This window comes from Pholcus phalangioides, unplaced genomic scaffold (assembly GCF_987345545.1).
Source record: "Pholcus phalangioides strain wild (caught in Gottingen) unplaced genomic scaffold, Ppha-v1.0 ptg000005l_1, whole genome shotgun sequence".
Classification (NCBI taxonomy): domain Eukaryota; kingdom Metazoa; phylum Arthropoda; class Arachnida; order Araneae; family Pholcidae; genus Pholcus; species Pholcus phalangioides.
In genome coordinates this window covers 7610800-7633707 of record NW_028301598.1, presented here as the reverse complement: position 1 = coordinate 7633707, position 22908 = coordinate 7610800, and the positions used below count along the sequence as shown (strand labels likewise).

General features: G+C 40.6%; 1 protein-coding gene across 2 annotated transcripts in view; it reads right to left on the bottom strand.

Annotated features, from left to right (window-relative positions):
- Positions 1–10730, bottom strand: part of LOC149085825 (ATP-binding cassette sub-family C member 9-like) — an 87630-nt gene extending 76900 nt beyond the window's left edge. Inside the window, exons 1-4 of one of the 2 annotated variants that reach the window (XR_016192685.1) lie at positions 9915–10646; positions 7570–7752; positions 3785–3841; positions 2345–2545 (exon numbers count right to left, since the gene is read on the bottom strand). Coding sequence is in view for 1 of the 2 variants with exons in the window: in XM_089232263.1 (XP_089088389.1) it covers positions 2345–2545; positions 3785–3841; positions 7570–7752; positions 9915–10520 (1047 nt within the window). In the remaining variant the exon portion in view is untranslated. Of the gene's footprint in view, positions 1–2344; positions 2546–3784; positions 3842–7569; positions 7753–9914 lie in introns of both variants that reach the window. The other variant, XM_089232263.1, reaches the window with a different exon arrangement.
- Positions 10731–22908: the final 12178 nt, after the last annotated feature.

Below are 22908 nucleotides of genomic sequence, written 5' to 3'. Positions count from 1 at the left end.
CGGATTTGTTCTGGAGCTTTCCGGACGTCTCCAATGGAGAGCCTGTATGTCGAATGCAACGAGCCATCACTGACATCAAGACGCCAGCAACTTTCCTTGAAATATTTTATCAAGATGAAGTCTTTTCCAGATCATCCACTTCATCGTGTCATTTTTAATCCCTCATTTCATAGACTATTTGCTGCTCGCCCTTCATGTGTTCCATCTTACGGTCTTCGTATGAGGGCACTTGTGGAAGAACTAGAATTAGACATCAGTCGTGTGGCCCCAGTTGCTTGGCAACTGGCACCATGGGAGCAGTCTCTGCCAGATGTCTCTCTTTCATTATCATTATACCTTAGAGCCACCACAGCAGATGTCATATATCGACAGATATTCTTTAGGCACAGGGGTAGGTACAACAGGTACTTCCCCATATATACCGACGGCTCCAAGAGCCCTGGCCATGTCGGTTGTGCCTACATCTGCTGTGAGGAGACATCTTTCAAACTTCCAGACACATTGACTATATATTCGGCAGAACTGTACGCAATCCTTCAGGCTCTACGTCATATACGACGCAAACGCCACCGACGATGCATTATCTATAGCGACTCTCTCAGCGCATTACAAGCACTGTGTTCCTGTACGTTTCACACTCATCCATTCATTCATTCCATTTTTCATGAACTGCATTACCTCATTCATCATGGTACCACAGTAAAATTTTACTGGGTACCAGGTCATGTAGGAATACCGGGCAACGAAAAAGCAGACACTGCAGCTCGAACAACAACTAACATTGACAATAACCTTTTGGTACCTGCCAGTGACCACTTCTCAATCCTCCGGGAAGTGATGCATCACCGCTGGCAGGACCATTGGAACAATCAAATTAATAACAAATTACATGCCATCAAGCCCACACTTGGCCATTGGCGTTCGAGCTGCAGAACTAACCGAAAGGAGGAAGTTCTGCTTGCCCGGTTGCGCATAGGACACAGTCGTATCACACAATCATATCTTTTATTACGAGAGAGTCAGCCACAGTGCCCACATTGTCAAAGTCCATTAACCATTGCTCATGCTTTTACTTGTTCACATCATCGTCATCATTTTACGACCGCTTTTGGTCAAAGTCATCTTTCACTTCATGACATTTTAAATGACCACAGCGATGCATCTCGCATTTTTAAATTCATCAAAGCCATTGGTTTTTATAACAAATTATAGATTTTTACAATTCATGTCATTTTTTTATGCTTTACGTTGCTTTTTATCATGCATGATTTTAGTATTTTGACAAGACAAAAGGATGATTTTTCTTATTTTTATAATTTGTTTTGGCGCAGTTTGACCAAATTGGTCCTTGCGCCAGAATATTTAAAATCCAAAATCCACAAATTAGGTTATGCTTGTTTGAGATGTTATGCTAATTTCTGTGACGTTGAATCTTGAAACTTATTGGCTTTTGTGGTCAGGTATAACCAGGAATTTTTCTTCTTAATTACTAGTTGTATGCTGTGAACATCCACTTCCTTTTTTGCTCTCTTCTAGTTATGATCTGAGTAAAATCAAGGTGCCTAGAGCATGTCTTAAGGATAGTCATGAAGTGCTCATACTGATGCCCGTAACAACACTATAACTTCCCTGGTTTCCTGAATCAATCATGGATTGATCTGACAATGCTCTCTCCCTGAAGATTTCTGTTCTCTCTGTGGCATCCACTGGAAAGGGGGGAATAGATCAGCATGGACCTCCTGGCTGTTTGGACTAGATGTAATTGTGATGATGTGCGGAGGGGGGTGGTTCTGGAGTGGAAGTGAACTTGCAGAGATAATTATAGTCAGATTGATGTTGACTGTCGATCAGGCGAGATCTGTCTAAATTACTGTAATAAATTAATTTGTGATACTTTATTGACATAAAACTTTAAAATAGCTGTGTCATCGTATTTAGATTAGAAGGAATTGTTGATGTAACTCTAATTAACTGTAATAAACGTTCAAGTGGAAAAATTTTGTGTTGTGCAATTCTTTATTGCCGTCCACCAATGATCTTATTTGGGAAAACTTAAATTAAACCTAGAGTGCACTAGATATTTGCAATTGAAAATTTGATAACAGAACTCAAAACAATTATCATCAATTAAAAAAAAAATTCTGTAGGAAACAGTGTTGCTGCTGCAAGAATGTGAGCAGACAGTTTAAAGTTTGATAATAAAACATTTCTACAAGTTGAATATCGAGAAATATTTTCATTTCGTTACATCTTCAGCAAAAGAAAACCAGGGCAAAACCCAAATGTATTTTTAATTTACAAAAAAAAGCATCCAAACAATGAGTATTAAAATGATTTAACTCACCTGCTCTAATGTCCCATGAGGGAGAGTTCCACCTTTAATAGCCGACACATAAGCAAGAATAATACTGATAGACAGAGGGCCAATGAGACCCACGATATCACCCATGACTTTAATTATACCGCCAACAAATAAAGTCTTCCAAAATGTGTTCCACATGCATCTCCATAAAGATATGTTTCTACCTTTTCTCTCTGCCAGAGTCTTAAAAGAGAAGATATATATAGAGTTGTGATAATTAACACGTCTATAAACTAAACATGGTCAAGTATCAAAGTTGGTTCAAAAAGTTAGCACCATATTCTTCATAATCTCTCACACAAATACAAAGAATTTTAATCAGCTGTAATAGTTCATTCTATCAGAAAATACCCAGCTTTGTGTGGGGGCAGTAGCTCAAGTGGATAAGATGCTCGCCTGAAGTACCAAAGGATATTTAGAAGGACTCACAAGTTCAATACCAAATTTGTCCTCGTTAGAAACTGTACTGACGTGGAGGTACAACAGAGTTTGACAACATAACCACAGAAAAAGATTGCTACTGCAGGGAGTCCCACACTAAGGGGTTAGAGAATCAATCCCTTAATGAGTACAAAATAGGTGAAAAGGTTGAATGCTGCTGATCTGAATCAACAATAAATTTTAGATTCTGCTCTAATTAGCCTCACTGTGCAGAAAATGACAGTGGTGCAACAAAAATTATCAAAACCCTGCGTTGAGCAAAAAAGTGGTAAATGCACAAAGTATGACACGAGTTACAAAATTATGCCTCAACTTACATCAACACAATTCGTAAACCTATTCATGTTACCTACGAGTTCAGATTCTTTTTGTTAGCAGGATTTATAAAAATACAATAACAATGGACATGCACATCTCAAGCTCGAAAACCAGGGCCGGAGGTAGATAAGGGCAACAGTCTTCAGGAGACAAAATTTAGGGATCAAAGATTATATGGGACAATCATAGCACCGAGCTGAAACCACTGAAGTTACAAATAGATATGTAATTTGGTCAGTATTATATTTTATAATGTAGATACCCACTCTAAGATGGATTTCTGAAAATTCAGCACCCAAGGGGGTCGGTCATGAGGGATTAAAATATTATATGGAGGAATCATAGCCGAGTAATTTTCAAATTATCAAATCCACATGAACAAAACCACTTGTAATAGCTAGTTTTAGATCATTTTCCTTGAGAAAAAATGCTTGGCTCCTAATAAATTTGGCTAGTGCCTAAATTTTTCTTCAATTTGTCAAGCTCTAGAAAAACTCACTACATAAATATTATTGTTAAATAATGATGCTTCTAACTACAGCCATGTGTTCTTTTATTTAAATTTTCATGAGATATAAATAGCAATTTATAAGTACGAAAGGCTCTTCAGTACAATTGAAAAAAAATTGAATAACACATTTGATTACTTGATTAAAATCATACCTTTTCTTGGGTGAATGCCTCATTAAACCTCCTATACTGGAACTCTGCCATTTCTTCCTGTAGTGCATATGAATAGGAAAAATAACTTTTCTCATCAATATATAATGTTCAACAGGAAAAAAAAATTTCACATGTTAATGTGAGTTATCTCATTCTTGTCACACTATTGTAATTTTATACACACAAAGGCTAATTAGAGACTAGGGCCTATGGTTCAAAATCATTCATAAGATCACTTTCATGCCTAATCAAGATCCTGATCATTCACATAAGAGATACACTAATTTTATGTACTTAGAAGTACAGTTATATTTTGAGATATGTGCGTCTCCACTCATAAATAATACAAATTACGACTGAAAGGCACTGTAATTTCCCAACTATAAATAAGCAGCATATGAGAGCTTCTCAAGTTTAGATGGGAAAAATTTACTCCTGTAATCAGCAAAGGAAATATCACCATGTGAATGCCCTACTTCATGCACGAACAAATAGAAATTTATGTTTGTGGAGCAAAACCAAGTGCGAAATTATTGAGTCTATATTCTTCTGAAACATGACAAGAACTTTACACAAAACTTTGCTATGTGGCTATGATGGACATTTAACGATTTGAATATAAGCGATTCTTTTTTTGTTAAAAAATGTTTTCATTCTTCAACTATCACGATTTTGGTTTACTGATGGGTCCCCCCATGGGTGGGGTAAACAGGGTACCCTTAAAAAAATAAGATTCTCTTTCTTATATGACCATTTAACTTCTAATTAAAAATTCAAGTAGTGATTGGGAAAAATGTACAAACCCCTCAACTGCCGCCTGGCAGTCAAGCAGAAAAGTAGCTAGCCTCTCCCTCTGTGCAGGCCTGAGTTCGAATCCCAATTCAGGCATGGATATGAACTAACCAGTGGCATAGCTAGGGTAGTAGAAGGAGCAATGAATTCCCCCAATCAGAATTTTGGATATATTGGCACCTATTTTCTCAAGTGATATTTGATTTCTCAGAAAAAAATTAGAAAAATACAAATACAATGCCAACAGGCAAAATACCCAACTAGGTGGATAAGAAAAAGATACCCATAACAAATATGGATGCCATATATTTCAAAAATACAGCAACCCAATTAAAAATGCAATTACAAACAATATATATACATGATGAAATATTATACAATGCCCATAAAACATACCTAGGTTGTCTAATTGGCATGGCTGTCTAATTCTAAGTATGGATAGCTTCTTGATTTACCCCATCATTTTTATTGTATTTCTTTTTAAACGTGTCAGTTGTGTTAGAATTTACTACTTTCGGAGATAAGCTATTCCATTTATTAACACCCCTATTAGAGAAAAATTCCCTGCGGCACCATAACCTAGAATTGTCCCTTACCAATAAAGATACTGGTGTCCACTTGTAAAAGAAGTCAAATGACGTTGTACTAATAATTCATGATCCATCCTATCCATCCCGTTGAAAATTTTGAACACTTCTGTCGTATCTCCCCAGTGGGTGCACTCATCCAATGTAGACATATTTAAAAAATGAAGTCTGTCTTCATAATTCCTGTGTGCCAAGAAGGACATGCTTAACTTTTCTCTGCACCCCTTCCACCAAATCTATGTCTCTCTGTGGGTATGATCTCCAAAACCTTACAGCATACGCATACTCCAGTCCAGGATGAACTAAGTCTTGGAAAAGTGGAAAAATGAGTTTAGAACACAAAAGACCTTTTTGAAAATGAAACTGCGCATTCTATACGTTTTCTTTTTACCACCATTGAATAATGATCAGAAAACCTAGGCCACTTGTCAATGAGAATTCCCAAATCGGTGACTTTAGTTGCATCAGGGATAGTGACACCATTTAACTCATAAGAGAAACATGGGTTATTCAAACCAAAATGAGTGACCATGCACTTGTCAATGCTAAACGTCATGCTCCATTCATTTGCCCATTCTCCAATCCTGTTTGAGCTGGTCTGGAGCAACTCCCTATCGCTTTGATTCCCGACTACTCCCATTAGCTTCCCGTCATCTGCAAATTTGCTAGCAATCCCATCAATACCCTGATCAAGTTTATCAATAAAAAGTATGAGGGCCAAGGGCACTTCCTCGAGGAACTCCACTTGTGACACCTGTCCCTGTTCAACCAGAGAATTCCCTATTCAACATAACTCATTGTGACCTATCTCTTAACCACAATTCTATCCAATTCAGCAAGTTTCCCCTAATCCCAATTTTGTGTAAAAAAAAAGGGGAATCCTTCCCTTTCCTGAATCCTCTCTTGAGACCCTCCTACAGAGAGGGGGGGGGAAAAACTGTCCACATACATCCATTATTGATGTATCTGAAAAATTATTTTTGGTTAGAGCCAATGTTATCTGCCAACCTACCTTTTACACTCTCTAAATGCTCTGTTCTTTTCAAGATGAAGATTATGCATGCTATCCATAAACCATAGCAGGCGCGATGTACGAACACACTCTTTTTGAATGTTGAATACTTTATTTTTTGTGCCGTCACCAACTAAAAAAATGATTACCGAAGTGGGCAAAAAACCTTCCTTCATATGTTCCTCTGGCAATTTTGCTGTGATTAGGTCTGCACTATTCATTTCAGAGAAGAACAGGACAGAAAAGAGGAAGGATTTTTCCTATCACTTTTTTTTAAATTGCTTTCGAGTACGTGCTATCTATGAGTATCTTGGCTAAAGAGTTTGAACTCCTAGAAATACAGCAATAGCTATGGGTGCCTTGGTTAGAGTTTGAGCTACTATACTTCCTTGTGTATAGGTGCAGTGCCATGTACTATGAGATGATGCCTAAAGTTGTTCAGATGTTTCACAACAAAAAATACAAATAGTTAATAAGGTTTTTGCGGCCATCAATTTGATGAAAATTATTTGTTTGGGTTCGAAGACCATTGTCTGTTTGAGTTAGTTCTCGAAGTTTCCCCCAACACTAGTGGTTTGCATCATCAAGAGAATCAATTTTATCAATTCTCCAACCCAAGTTCTGATGCAGCAATGGACAGTTTCATTTGTCTCTATTGTAAAGGAAATGAGAATACCTTAAGATGAAAATATACTTCCTAAAGAGCCACTTAGTAAAGAATGGTTATTTTAAAAACGACTATTACATAAATATAAAGGGATGAAAATGACAGAATTTTGCAAATGATCAGTGGGTACGGAAAAGGTGGTGATAACACACAGCTTTTATTATCAAGAATATAGAAAGTTGATTGTAATTGCCCTAACTTTGCCTCTTGCAACAGCATCATGTGAACATGGGTTTGAGACATTAAATCGTATTAAACCAAAAAAGAGGGATCAACTTGCTGTTGAGATCATCTGGACACTCTAATAAGGTTATCACACGTTAAGGCCCTCCTTTCACTGTCACTGATGAAGGCGTTCCTTGTGATATGGATTTTTGAACTCACTCTTCATAAAAAAAATTTTGGATAACACTGATTCATATCTTAATTATATATTTTTTTTCCCTTTTTTTGTTTAATTTAATCTAATCCTTTTGCAGCCACTTTGTAACCAATAGGCTCATTGGTTGTTTTTTCAAGTTTTGTAAAAGATCTTTTATAAGAACTTTTATAGTGTAATCCCAGCCTTAGTCAATATATAACATGCACTTTGTATCAGTGTATATTTCAATATTCAATACTTCAAAACAATCCTCTTATGATTTTTTTTGAAAAAAGAAATAGAAATCATAAAACCACAGTATATTTAAATTCTAACTAACATGTCAAAACTTGAAAATGTTTTTACCTCGGGAAGAATACCAAGATCAGCAAGCTCAAGAGGTTTACGATATCCTTGTTTTAACAATGGAATAAGCCATGAAAATGTAGCTCGGGAAAATAGGGATGAGAATGGATGAAGGTACCGAATATCTGTCACATCTGCTTTCAAATATGGTGCATCTTCAAATGGTACATCACACATATATCGCTAGAAAAGAGAACAAAGAAGATTAACAGAAATCATTTACATCTTATCACATAATTTAAATCATTATCATGGGTTTTTTTATACTGAAAACTGGAACACTACAATCACAGTAATGATAGGGATTAAGTCACGTAATACCATTTTATCAATGTAATTTTTAAATGAGAAAATGAAATAATTTTGTTTTGAAAGATATACAGAAAACTGGATGTTGTAGGATGTTTTTTTTTGGATAGACATTGATTTTTTTTTTTCTAACCGAACACAACTTCGGTCTATCATGATGGGTAATTTACTAAGCCATGAAATGTAGCCTTATTTAAAGTTTATTTCAATCATTGTTGCCAAGGCCTTTCATAATGGTTGAAAACAACAGCGGTTCTGCGATACAGCTTTGATTTGGTGAGGGATATATAGGCTTACCTGTGTTGAACTGCATATAAAATCAGGCGAGTCCATATTTACTATTGTATGAAATACATTGATGAATATTCTGTAATATTATTATTGCAAACATCATTAATCTCATAATCCCAACTTTCATAAACTCTGAACTATATAAAGAGTAGGGCTTTATTAAGTTAATAGATAATCTTGGTGCTGTATTACTTGAATCGTTTTTCAATATTATCCTTTAATGAAAGAAATTTATAATGAATAACCAGTTCGATGGAATTTAGAATAATTAGAGAAAATAATATATATTTCATACTCCCCCCCCCCCAATCTTGGAACTGGGCTTCTATGAATAGATTTTTAGTGGGCCCTCAATGGAATTTAGAATAATCACATAAAAATAAATTCTATTTCACTGTCCCCATATCCTCATGGAACTGGGTCCCTTGGTAAGATCTTTGGGGGCCACCTGCTTAGGATTTTGCTCGCCTCCCCCATCTCCTCCTCCCACATGTAAGGTCGTATTTTTATAGAGTATAAGCTCATTGCACTTACTCCGACCCAACCCTGGGGCCATACAGCAATCATTCTGATGATCAGACACTATCGATCCTGCTCATCACATGCTCTGACAGGGCGAAATGAAATAATTCCAGAGTCGAGTGCCGGTTAATATTATTTAACCTTAGAATACTTACTAAAAAAAACAAAAACTGCATGTTAATTGCTTAGTTAGTATTCTAGAATTAAATCAGCTAATAATTTATCCATTTAACTTCTGCCACTTCGGCGCACCCTGGTCTGATACGTGTCAAGTAAGAAAGAGAGAGCATCAGTCCACTGTATATACATACATATTGAGTCCTCCATACAAATCTTTGATGTTGCTCCCACGATCCCTCAAAAATCACCGTAAACTCTAGGCTATCTCAAGAGCATTATAGAGCCCACAAATGTTGTTCAGGGCAGGGCTGTAAGTAGGATTTTGTGAGGGGGAAGCACATACTTTTACCCACCACTGTAAAATTCAGTGATTTTATTACTGCATGTTCATTGTCTCCTGAAATTTTCTACCAGGGTAGTTGCCCCTTCTAGTACCGGCTCTGGTTCAGTGGGCTCTTATTTAACTGAATTACCAACCTGCCAGTTAACATATTTGCTCTATAAAATTATAGCAACAGATATCCTAATCATAAGGGGGGCCCCTCCCCGGGTCGCGCACCTGCGGGACAGTGCGTTAAGATATCCCAATTGTGAATTCATCACAAACTTATCTAAATGAATACCTGCAAAACGACAACAGTGCCTTCAAGTCCCATGAGTAAACAGTTCAAAACATGGAGGCCCAGGTGACTTGCAACCTCAGGTGATAGACCATGAGCCCGAGAGAGTCTACAAAGTGACAATCTTGGCGATCCTGATCGCAACAGAACTAGAATAAGTGAATGCATGACCAAAACGACTTGCGTGAGTAAAAGACTAGGTAAGTGAGTGACCAAATGAGTGAGGGGCTATGACAATGTGTGATCAAAAGAGTGACCTATAGGGTGTGCGAGACCTAATGAGTGAGAGAGAAAAAAAGAGACCTAGTGAGCAAGGGATGAAAATAGTATCCAGAGGGTGTGAAAGCATTTGAGCAACCAATAGAGTGACTTAAACACAAAGGCATATTTTCTGAAAGGGGCTAAAGCACACGCCACCCACACCTCTGCATGCATCAAGATGGCACACTTAAAAATTCATCACAAATTCATCTAAATGAATACCTGCACAACAACAACAGTGACTTCAAGTCCCATGAGTAAACAGTTCAAAAACATGGAGGCCCAGGTGACTTGCAGCCTCAGGTGATATACCGTAAGCCCGAAGCCATACAAAGTGACGATCTTGGCGATCCTGATGGAAATAGCGACGGGCCAGTACACGAACAGCACCAGCAGCATCCTGGGCCAGTTCCACTTCTCGACGTAATGGTAGAGCAGCATCGCGGCGACGGTGCCGAACATGGACGTGCACGGAGACACGACCGGGTACAACATCGGGAAGGAGACGTCGTTGTACTGTACGGCCATCAGGCCCTCGCCCGATTCCAGCAGGTGCACGGCCATCAGGCACAGGCAAAGTATCCACCGGCAGCTGTGCTCGTGGTACCGGACCACCAGGTACTCGCCGGCGCCGGTCAGCTTGTCGCGCTTCTGCCGGCCGAGGCACGTGTACCACACTATCCCCAACGTGATGGCCAGCACGGCGATGGACTGGACGGAGAAGTTGACCGTGTCCACGAGGCATTCCCTGCGGATCAAGTCCCACGCTTCGAAGCTACCGCCGGTGCTGTTGTTGTTGTTTTGGTTGTGATGAATCTCGCACAGCATCACGAGGCGGCGGCGATGGTCCCCCGAAGAATCGATAAATCCTCAGCAACAGCTCTACAACTGGCGGCCACGACACAAATGCCGCAACAGTTCATCGGCATCTTTCATTACAGCCACACACACAATCCAACTCTTTTTTTTTTATTATTATTATTTTTATTGCAAAACAAACAGGCCGCCTACGCGGTATGGGTTGCGGATAGTTAATGCGCTATTTTAAAAGGCCTTCGGGATACGTTTGTGGTAGCAGAGAATCTTCGCGTCGGTGGTGCTGATGGCCGAGAAAAACTGGTTTTGTTTTTTCTTGTCTTTTTTTACACTTTATGAAGGTGGTGGGGAAAAGTAACAAAAATAACGGCTCTCCTCTCACCAAAAAGACGTAGGCTAATAAAAAAAAAGTACACTCATATTTAAAAGTTAAGCGTAATGCACAAACAACCACTCTGGACTATACGCAAGGGCCAGAAGCATATGGGCCAGGGCGGCAAATTTGAGGAATGAGCGTTCAAGGAAATTAGTAGAATGGGAAAAGGGCAACAAAAGTGTTATAGGTCACAGACAGTAAAAACCATAAGTCCGCCTCTGCCGAAAGAACGAAGGACTAGGTCAGTGATTGAACAAATGGTGATTTTCGGAGTTGGCATGGAGTGACCTAGAGAGTTTGGAAGAACACGAGTAACCAAAATGGTTTGCTTGCGTGAGAGTGAGACCAAAACAGTGTGTAAGTATGTGAGCGATCAATAATGTGCAGGGCCGTCTTAAGAGCATCATGGGAGCCCCCACGGGCCAAGTGATGTTTTTGAGGCCCTACCTGGAAATTTTTCGAAAATTTCAACCACTTCTCATTTTTGTGAGGTCCCTCTCCTCTTGGGGTCCTCGGGCCGTGTCCATGTGGGCCCATACGTTAAGACGCCACTGACAGTGTGCCAGCATGTGAACGATCAAAACAGTATGCAAACATGGGGACCAAAGGAGTGGCGTATAGTTTGAGGAAACAGATTAGTGAGCGGTGAAATGAGTAACCTAGGGCAACACCATCTAGAACCCTTCTATATACTGCGGGACACCTTCATATATAACAACACAAGGTCATCTCCCTATATATAGCCATTGAATATACTACAAAAAAGAATAAAGTGCGTGGGCCTACTATATCCAATAGCTACAGAGGTAAGATGGCCTTCTTCAGTGACGTCACGAGCTTCGCGCGAACGCCTTCTGCTATGGATGGCGTTTCCTAGGGAGTGTGTGAGCATGAGTGAAACAGAAAGAATGTGGCAGAGGAGTATATTTACAGGGGCTAAGCGAGCTATAGCCTAGGGCGGCGAATTTGACGGATGTTTGGTGAAGAAAATTAGACTGGAATGTAGGAAAGGCGTCAAATCCGCCTCTGCCAAAGGTGGGCTTAAGTATTTTCCGGCCCGGCTTAAAAACAGCTTTGTGGTCCTCTAAAACGGTTTTTTCTGATATTCCAGTAGATAGGCATACGCAGAATATTCGGGGGGGGGGAGGGTTCAATTTTTTTTCTTCTCAGAGGGGATTTGCGTTTTTTTCCTGCAAAATAAACGCTATAATCTCGACTTGGGAAGTTTGAACCCCAACCCCCCCCCCCTCCTTTGCGATGTTCCAGTATCCTCGGGTAAGGCGACTGTATAAGGACCTTGTATAGTGGCTATATCCTCGGGCACCCCGGCGATCGCCAGGTTTACAATAAACACACAAAAACGACTGTCAAACTCTGTACTACTATAATATGGTAATAAAAGCCATTTAGCAATAAATTTAGGCAAAAGTACGCACCGCCCAGCAAAAAAATTGCAAGTGTTTTCCCGGGGAACTTGAGAGGGTGAGAAACACTGATCACAATCGTGAACCAGCAAGGATGGTGCGTACAGGGCAACAGCTCGGAACGATTCTCACCCTTCACTTTTTAAATTAACTGTAGTGAAAAATCTGTGCTGGAGCCCACCAAAGAGCATAACCTAGAGACGCCATGTCTTCCTTATTTGTATATGCGGAGCACCATAATCTTTCCAAAAGACAAGTGAAAAAAATGGTAAATTATTCTTTCCCTCCCGCAAAGACAGAAGCATTTCTCTGACTATTCCCGCAGTCAAAGGATTAAATAAGTTAAAAGGAAGAATTTTACTCCTTCTGGTCCAGCGCCCAGATCAAAGCTGCATTAACTTACAAGCGGCTTTGGCCCAGACATAGCCGATTCGACCCAAATTGAATGTATAAGTCATCCGTGAAAAACCAAAACCAAAAACCACCCATCCGTGAAAAATCATCCAAAACCCACGTGCTTGGCTTAGGGGTTCAAAACCCGTAGCTTCCCTGTTTTAGGAAGAATTTTAATTTACTTTTCAGAAGTCAAAATGTAAATAAAAGTACTTTTATTCTGTTTGGTATTCCTTAAAATTTATCTGCCCGGTGAGGCGGCACCTTTCGCACCTGCACAAGCGCGGCCCTGACTATACGTCCAGAGGCGAACGCAGGATCGACTTTTTGAAAGGCACATACAATTTGGGAAGGGGAGGGGGACGCACGCACAAGTACATTACGTCTCTTCCAGAGAAATTTTCAGCTACTGCCCTAAAAAAGCATTTTAAATTGATAAAAATTGATTAAAATTTCACGCTAAGGTGTTTTCTTTTCAGATTTTTTTTACAAAATTATTAGAAAATGGTTTCAATTTCTGGTCAACTTTGTCGCTCTCTGCATAACCCCATGACCACGTCTCCACACAGGGCCACAACTAGGGGAGAAACAGTTGAGCATGGTGGTCTGGGTGGTAGAGCAGAAGGGGCGCCGAATTAATCCTTCAACTGCTTCTACATTTCATGGGGCTCCAAAATGTGTGCATGCCCCGTCTGACGAAGTATCTATAGTTGGGAGGAGGGAGCTGGCTCTACCAGTTCTGACGGGAAATCACCAAATACAGAATATCTAATGTTTCATAAAGTGAGCAATATCGTTCTCTGCGGGATGATAATAGTTACGGGTACATTATAGGATATCACTTAGGAAAGGAGGATGGGCGATGAGAGAAAAAGTTTCAGGGGGTGGAGAGTTGATGAACAAAAGAAGTTTGAGAAACTATGATCTACACCAGGGGCGACCAACCTCTCACTGTTCAAGGGTCAACATAGAAGTCAACTGCAGCGTAACGGCAGTTGACCGCACCAGTAAAATGACCCAGAAAACTTGCAGATTGGTGTCCACCACAAGTAACATGGTGAAAAACGGGCAATTTAGTCATTAAAATTTTACCCTGGGTTCTTCATTAACTGATGCATATCCATTGTTTTTCTGCAGAAAACAATGATTTCCAGCCAGTAGATATAATGCATTAAAAACTACTATTTCTTTAGCTTAATTATAACTAAATTATAAAAATAGTTTGAATTTTACAGACGAAACATTTTTTTTATAAATTTTCTGCAATTATTTTTAACCCTTACTCCTGATTTGGCAACCGGTGGAGCCGCACGGGGCGAATAGGCTCTCAATGGATTGATTCACTCAGCACCGGTAGACGTCGTGAAGAATTTTATTAATGGGAGTAAATGTGTACCACGGCCGTCTTAAGAGCACCACGGACCCCCGGTCCAAATGATTTTTCTGAGGCTCTACCACGCAAATTTACATGCATACTCTTCGAAAATATCAACTATACCTCATTTTTGTGAGTCCCCCCCCCCTTCAATTGAGGCCCCTGGGTCACGCACGGGTGGCCCGGGTCTAGGTCAATTCGTCGCGATCAACTTGTCGCAGCGTCAATTCGTCGTGCTACAAACTCGTCGCGGTACAAATTTGTCGCAGAGTCAGTTCGTCGCGGTACAAATTTGTCGCAGAGTCAGTTCGTCGCGGTACAAATTTGTCGCAGAGTCAGTTCGTCGCGGTACAAATTTGTCGCAGAGTCAGTTCGTCGCGGTGCAAATTTGTCGCAGACTCATTTCGTCGCGGTACAAATTTGTCGCACAGTCAGTTCGTCGCGGTACGAATTTGTCGCAGAATCAGTTCATCGCGGTACAAATTTGTCGCAGAGTCAGTACGCCGATCAAATAAATTTTCAAAATTCAGTTTTCATGGTATTCATGCCACACTTCCCGCTTTCTGGCGGGATCTCCATTTCTCGCAGCGAGGGGCGTTGGGCGAACACACCAAGATGATAAATTACGATAAAATAAATTTTCAAAATTAAATTTTCACCGTATAAGCCGCACTCCCGCTTTCTGGCGGGATCTCCATTTCTCGCAGCGAGGGGTGTTGCGGGAACACACCAAGATGATAAATTAGGATCAATGCCCATCCCAAAGCACAATTTGCCTAAGGGGTCATTCAAGTATTACGTCAGGATCGGGGAGGGAGTTTCGGATTTGTTGACTTTTGATGGCGGGGGGGGGGTTGAAGGTCTCTTACGTCATCAACCACCCCTTTTTGAAGATATGAAATATTCTAAGCTGCTGGTGAAATTTTGCTGACAGGGGAGGGGATGGGGGTCAGTGTTTTGCTGATTTTTGCTGACAAGGGGGAGGGGGTCAAAAATGGCTGAAAATCTGCTTACGTAATACTTGAATGGCCCTAATTCACTATTGAATATGTATCTGCCATGTAGAGAATACATCTTTGAGGAATTTTTTACCGACAATATATCTAAGGCTAGCATTACACTATGAAAGTTTTCTAAAAGTCCTTTTATAAAACTTGAAAAATTCAACCAATAAGATTATCGGTTGCATTTGCTCGAATGTAACCTATGAACTTTATTGGTTGGATTTTTTGAGTTTTTAACTTGAGCAACTTACCCGGTGCAAATTAAATTTTGAAAATGTATGTGATCGCAATTTATCATCTCGGTGTGCGCCCCAACTCCCCTCGCTACGAGTAATGGAAATCTCGAGAGAAAGCGACAAGTGTGGCTTATCCGGTGAAAATGAAATATTAATTAAATTAAATTATTAATTATTTCAGGTTCTTGTGGAGATACTGTAGTGGTTAATGTTGGTGGGAGTCTCGATTCCACATGGGACAGATACCAGTTTACACTTAAAGAGAGCCTCCGCTGTACTGTAATTTGGGGAATATCATAAACACCGACATTTTTTTACAGAATTTTAAAATTTTATCATAGAAAAAATGATTTTTTTAACATTTACAATAGTTGAATAATAAAACATTAATATCAATTGTAATTTTAATTTCGATGATTTTTTTCGAAATGACAAAAAAAAAAAAAAATTTAGTAAACTGTGTGCATTTCTTGATGGAAAAAAACTTTTCTTCATGTTTATTTTTTCACGTATGAGCCAAAAAACCTATATACAGATCGCGTGACGAGTTGACTCTGCGATAAATTGACGTCCCGACGAATTGGTTACACGACAAATTGTCACTGCGACGAATTTGTACCGCGACGAATTGTCACTGCGACGAATTTGTACCGCGACGAATTGGCTCTGCGACGAATTTGTACCGCGACGAATTGGCTCTGCGACGAATTTGTACCGCGACGAATTGGCTCTGCGACGAATTTGTACCGCGACGAATTGGCACTGCGACAAATTGATGCGCGACGAGTTGAGCGCGACAAGTTGAGTGCGACAAATTGACCGGCTACGGGGTGGCCCATACGTTAAGACTGCACTACCAAATACCAGTGGTGAGGATAGTTCTATCAAGAGCAAACCCGTGATGATACCAAGATAAAATAGATTATTAGCTTCGTACGGACCAGGCAGAAAGGATCAAAGTTGCATTAAGAGTTTCAAGCGGCTTGGAAAGGATGAGCACGTGCATGGTGTTCTTGCATGTCCACGAGATTACACGGAACCAGATTTGCGCGATGCATGTATTCTTATTACTTGAGTTTCGGTATTTTGGTTTGAGAATTTGTTAGTCTGCTTCAACTTGGAACGCCACCAACCTGCTATATCGAAATTTAGAAATGACTGCTTTTCGGGTTCCGACATAAAAAATCATCGTGTCTGGATGTGGAACTACCTTATTCAATGAGCAATATGAACCCGACCAGGCCCGAGGAGAGGTTTCAGAATGAAATTTGCGCCCCCTCGGGTTCAGCGCCCGGGGTAAGAGACCCACCTGCTCTCCCCTAGTTGCGGCCCTGAACCCGACCAACCCATATGTTACATTTTTGCTCTTTGGAATTATTGGGGCTTGCATAGCCTATATACAACACAATTGGATGCCTAGAGTTGGCATCCAATTCAAAAAGGTTTCATCACTGAGCAGAACCAATCATGCATTCAGCTAAAAATACAGAGGCCACAAAAATACAACTTGCCCGAGTCGGTGGAAAAAATTGGGGTAAAAATGCCCATAAAAAACTTTAAGAGCAATACGTGTGTATGAAAAGGCAGTGTGATAAGAAAATAGGTAATCACTATCGTCACTAGAAATAATTAATGTAAATAGTATGTTAATTAGGTCTGCTGTTGAAAATTATGACTTAAATCAGTTTCCTAAAATGGGCAATATTGACCCGGTGGGCGATGGAATGGTCTGGGGGCCGATAGATGCGACTACGATCCTATATAGCATAGGATCGTACGTGTACGCTTGAGTTGAGGGGCGATGAGAGAAAAAATTTCTGAAGGGAGGGGGCGATAGAACAAAAAGTTTGGGGAACTATGACTTAGATAACAAAAAAATCAATTTATTAAGAAATAATTTTACCTAGTCGCGTGCCGCGCAAAATCAGTTCACGGGCCAGCTCGTCAGTTATTGGCCACTCCTGATCTACTCAAATCATACTTATGCTAAACGTTTGGACATCAGCGTACAGTAAAATACCTTTGTAACGAGTAGGGCTTACACGAGAATCTCGCTATAACGAGTGATTTACAAGTAGTTGTCAAATGTCTATAATGTTAAAGGCACAAAAAAAAAAATCGCGAATATTTTTTGTTATAGCGAATGTGCTTTATAATTTTCAACTCGAGTTGGAAATTGAGAAGCATTCCCTATAATGTCCGAAGAATTCTCGAAAATGACAGTTTTTCCGAAATGCTCTAGGCTTCCCCCGCCCCCCCCCCTTAACAATTAAATGATTTGTCATAGCACACGCATGATGCATCTCGCGAAATTACTCAGCGGTACATTGAGCAAGGCACGGACAGTCATTTTTGGACCTCCCCACTATGCCTGCTTCCCACTACTTGCGGCCCTGCCGACGAGAACAGCTGTCGAGATACAGGTCATTATGCAGACACAACAGGCAGTTGTCGGTGGCTCCATCTTCAAGGATCACATGACTGTTAACAATAACTCCATCTTTAATGGGGTTTTTTTTTTGACGGTGGCTTCATCTTCATCAAACTCGTTAAGCAGCGTTTCTTGGCCATTGAAGAAGGTAACTAAGCCGTGAAGCTGTCAGTAACAGAAGTCGATTCCACATCCACAGAGCTACGACCGCAGTGCTCGATGTTCGTATCCGATTTCGTGATCGCGAGCAGGGCCGCAACTAGGAGGGGAGCAGGCGGATCTATTGCCTCGGACGCTGAACCAGAGGGGGCGCAAATTTTATTCTAAAACCTCTACTTCAAAATTACAAGGGGGCGTCAAAATGCGCACTTGCCCCGGGTGACCAAGCATCTAGTTGCGGCCCTGCTCGCGAGCACCGGATCAAAGTTCCAATTAAACACCTATACAAATTGTATTGAAAGATTGAAATCATCTTGATTTCACGCAGTTGTATGCCAAACTTGCTGTAAGGGTGCTCTTTTTTTTTATGATGGCTACGAACAATGCTCACGAATAAAAAAAGGTTGACCTCTGATTTAGAGCGTATTTCAAAAATATAACAAAATGTGCGATAATTTATAATTAGTCATAATTATCATTAAAGCAATCTTCACTGTAAATATTTATAATAGTTAAATAATAATTAAAATAATGAAATTCATTCATTGCAAATTATTATAATAAATATATATTATAATTAATATTATATTTAACCAATTATAGTACATTAACAAGGCTGTTGCAGAATCCAATTAACTCTTGAATCTAATTTATATTGACGCACTGGAAGGACTTGTAGTCCCTTGGGGTCACAGAGTGTCTGTGCCATTGTAATGTCATATTTTGTGGGGGGGGGGGGGGTTGTCTTTCTCGGTTGCTTTGATTGTATGTTTTGTGTTGTGTTCAGTCGAAAAAAAAGGGCATTAAAGTAAAAATACGGAAAATATGGTCATCCTACTTACTACAGACTACTCTCCGTCGTAAGTAAAGACCATTTGGTTAAATGGTGGGTACCTGAAAAAGAAAAGAGCCAAAGAGATTTTAACTCTACTCGGCACCCAACCTCAAAGTTCCCAACCAACCTCCCGAACTCTTCGAGGAACTCTATTACGTCGGTCGCTTTTATACCTCTCAACAATGGCATCATCATCATCATACAGTCATTCTTACTCTCTTGAGAAACAAACAAATGTTGATTATTTGAAATTCAATTCTTTTTCATTTGCCAAAAGAGGCAACAGCGACAGAAAACACTGAAATTCGATTTCTAACTCTCACTTGAGGAAGCGTTGGCAATGAGAGGCCTACAGGGTCGAAGCAACACCACACTAAATATTTCTAGTGTGGTGTTGGTCGAAGATAATGGAAATATTTCGTTCAAATATGAGGACCTCCCTTTCAGTCCTGTCTTAAGAGCATCATGGGCCCCCGGGCCAAGCGGTTTTTCTGAGGCCCTACCTTGTAAATTCCAAAAAAATTCAATCTGATTTCAGTTTTGTGAGGCCCCTCTTCTCTTGAGGTGCCCGGGTGGGCCCATGCGTTAAGACATGCGCTGCTCCCTTTCCCTAAATTATGGAGGGGCACTCAGTAGCAATAAAAAAAATACCTTAGAACGTGCAAGCATGTTAATGATAAAAAGAGTGAACTAAAGAATGTGTGAGCAAGGGAGGGACAACATTCCCAGAAAACTTTATTGACCCGCAGAATAGTTCCAGATCATTAAAATGGCCCACTGCACTTTTAAAGATCACTCAAGTGTACGCGGAACATTCAAAGATCACTTGAGTATCCCGCGGTACATTCTGTGATCATTTCAGTAACCCACGGCATATTTACAGATCACTGAGTGACATAGTAATAACCTAGAGTGTATTTTTGGATCACTCGAGCGGCCGCGGCCCATTTATAGAGATCACTTAAGTGTATGCGGCACATGGTCAGATTATTCCAGTGACCTGCGGCGCAGGCCCATAACTAGGCTGGGCAACCGAGGCACCACCCTACGGCCCTGCCACAAAAAATTAACACTTATTTTGAATTATAACCCTTTCAAGGGAATCCCCCCCCCCAAAAAAAAAAGTCTGCCGCAGCGTATGCATTTACATATTCACTGAGTGACCTAGGGCAGAGTTCCAGCACATTCAAAAATTACTTAAATGCAAAGCACTTACAGATCAATCGCTTAATTAAGTGGCCCCATGACACGTTTTCAAATCAATGAAGTGGCTTGCGTTTTCCTGAAAGTTGAACACTCTTGTCTTAAACCAGAGGCGCTATACCTTTCTGAGGGAATGAGCCGACCCACTTCAATGGTTTGGAAACTTGTCGTAACCAGTGAAAGTCATGGTGCGACAAGTCCAGACTATAGGGTGGATGTTCCAGTACTTTCCAGTTAAATGTTGGTAGAAGATTGTTTGCTGGGCATAACCGTGAAAAACACAAAATCCCAGGACGTTTTTTTCTTTATGGCATGATGGGGCCCGTCATTTAGGGGGGTGGGGGCGTTGCTTCCTCCCCTGGCTTTCGAAAATACACTAAAAATGGTATATATATATACATTGAGTACACGTGCTTTGCCCCCCCCCCCCCTGGAAAAAGTTGGGGTGACAAGGTGAACGAAACACAAGTCACAACCAGGTTCTGTCACTGAAGTGATTTTAGCACAGAAGGTCGTTGTCTCGGGAAAAATTCCAGTTACACACCCCACCAGTCAAGCAATCACCTCGACATGACATGAGACAGAAAATATAACTAAACAATGAAGTACAACACTCGGGAGCCCCCCCCCCCCCCCCGCGGAGCTGGCAGGCAACTCGATACTTTGTCGCCCGAGGCAAATCAGCATTTTGGCACCCTTTGCTATGTAGAAGCAATCGTGAAAAGGTGAATTCAGCGCCCCTTCCGGTCCACCTGGGCACCAGACCCGCTTGCTCCACCCTGGTTGGGGGGGGGGGGCGCTACTAGATCAGCCGGGGCAAGCACGCATTTTGGCGCCACCCCCTTGTTATGTTAAAGAGGTTTTACAGAGTGAAATTTGCGTCCCCTCAGGTACAGCGTCCGGGCACCCCACACGCCTGCTTCCTCCCGCACTTGTGTAGCTGAACGGGAACATCCAACCATAGAAGTGAGCAGTAATATAATAATTGAGACTAAGTCGGTTTTTTGCGAGGCTACTCGCATGAGAGAGTATTAGTAAAAAAAACCTGAAATTCACGATACTGTATATCTATACGCGGCCCTCCAAACAGGCCATTCTGTAAGAAATTTAAACAGGTCAGCCGAGGCAAGTACGCGTTTTGACGCTCCCCTTGTAATGTTGGAGAAGTTAAAGGGTGAAATTTGAGCCCCCAGTCCGGCTCCCGGGGAATTAAACAGGTCTGCTCCACAGTGCCGTCTTAACACCGTGAGCCACCGGGCAAAGGTCTAAAAAGTCTTTTTCTCAGGCCCCTTACGTGATTATTAATTTGCAATTTACATGCTTTTTAAACTCGAAAATGTTTACCAGATCTCATTTCCATTTCCACGAGGTCCCTGGACCGTGCCAGGGTTAGCCTATGTGTTAAGACGGTACTGATGCTCTCCCTCTTGGTTGCGGCCCTGCTGGTGGGTCACATTGAAGAAAGGGCATCCAACAGTGTAGGGCTATCGGAAATGAATCATTGAAGAAAAACAATAGGTTACGACCACGAGAGTGAAAATTTTTTCTCTTTACTGGTGGGAATAAAGAGAAACCCCACTAGTTAAAATAAAAACTGGCCTCCAAAGATCCTGAAAGGTTCAATGACGTGGGGCCATTCAAGTATTACATCAGCATCGATGAGGGTTTCCGATTTGCTGACTTTTGATGACAAGGGGGGGGGGGGGGGTTGGATAATGCTTACGTCATCAACCACCCTGTACGAAAATATGAAATATTTTTAATGGCATCTTACTAGGTGTGCCAAAAACGAGAAAAACCTTTCGATAGTTTGTGGGCACTTGAAGTAACATCCCCCTATTGATAAATGCCCTACAGAACCATCCAAGTGATCAGGAAATGTGCCACGCATCTCTCAAGTGATCTGTAATTATGGCACGGATCACTTAAATTATCTGGGAATGTGCCGCGGGTAACTTGAGTGATGTACAACCACACTGGGGACCACTTAAGCGCTCTAAAACTACGTCACATGTCACTAAAGGGATCTCTGAATGTGTCACGGATCGTTCAAGTGTTCTGGAACTGTGTCCCGGGTCATTTAAGTGATCTAAAAATGCTTAAATGCTCTGAGTTGTACCACGGGACACTTAAGTGATCTGTGATAAGTTCATTTTTACAAAATTAGGTTTGAGGAGGGCAGGCCACATCAGATAACCACCAGGGCCATATCTGGTCCGCGGCCTTTAAGCGATTTATCATTATATGGCTTAGAGGGAGGGTTGCAATGAATTTATTAAAGATAAATGTTGAGTTCATAGCCTTCAAACATTGAAATTAACAGAAATTTATTATAACAACACATAAAGGTATTTTCCTCCAAAATTTCAATTAAAAAATATTTTTTTGCATTGTTAATTTTTTTATTTGATTAAATACGACCCTTTGCAATATGAACGATTTATCTGAGATCACCTTATATTTTATATAAATTTATTAGCTATATACTGATTATATCAAAATTTAGCTACTGGACTTTTACAAATTTGAATTTCATGCAACCTTTCATCTTGCTATAAAGGCCACGCTTGCTGGAAGTTTAATCTCGATTACTTCAGTGTTTCTCAAAGTGTGCCACGATGAGTTGAAGATATTGATTACGTGCCTATTTATGCTTTGAAGTGGTTCTTTTATAAGGGAAAATATCTACCACACAAACTATTCTGGGGAGCAGCAGATGACAGAAGATTGCGAACCACTGTCTTACTTGGTCTAATACTGTGTTTGCTTTTATTGTCGTTTTTAGTTTTATTTGTTGTCAATTCCTTTGGTTGCATCTGTTTCCCTCTCCGCAACTTTTTCTTGCCAAGAAAAAGGTATTTTACTGTAGCCGTTCCACTTTGTCATGAAAAAGTCAAGAGTAACACCATTTTTACCTGTTTATCTTGAGAAAAATGTCGGACCCATAAAAAATTGTTGTGGCAA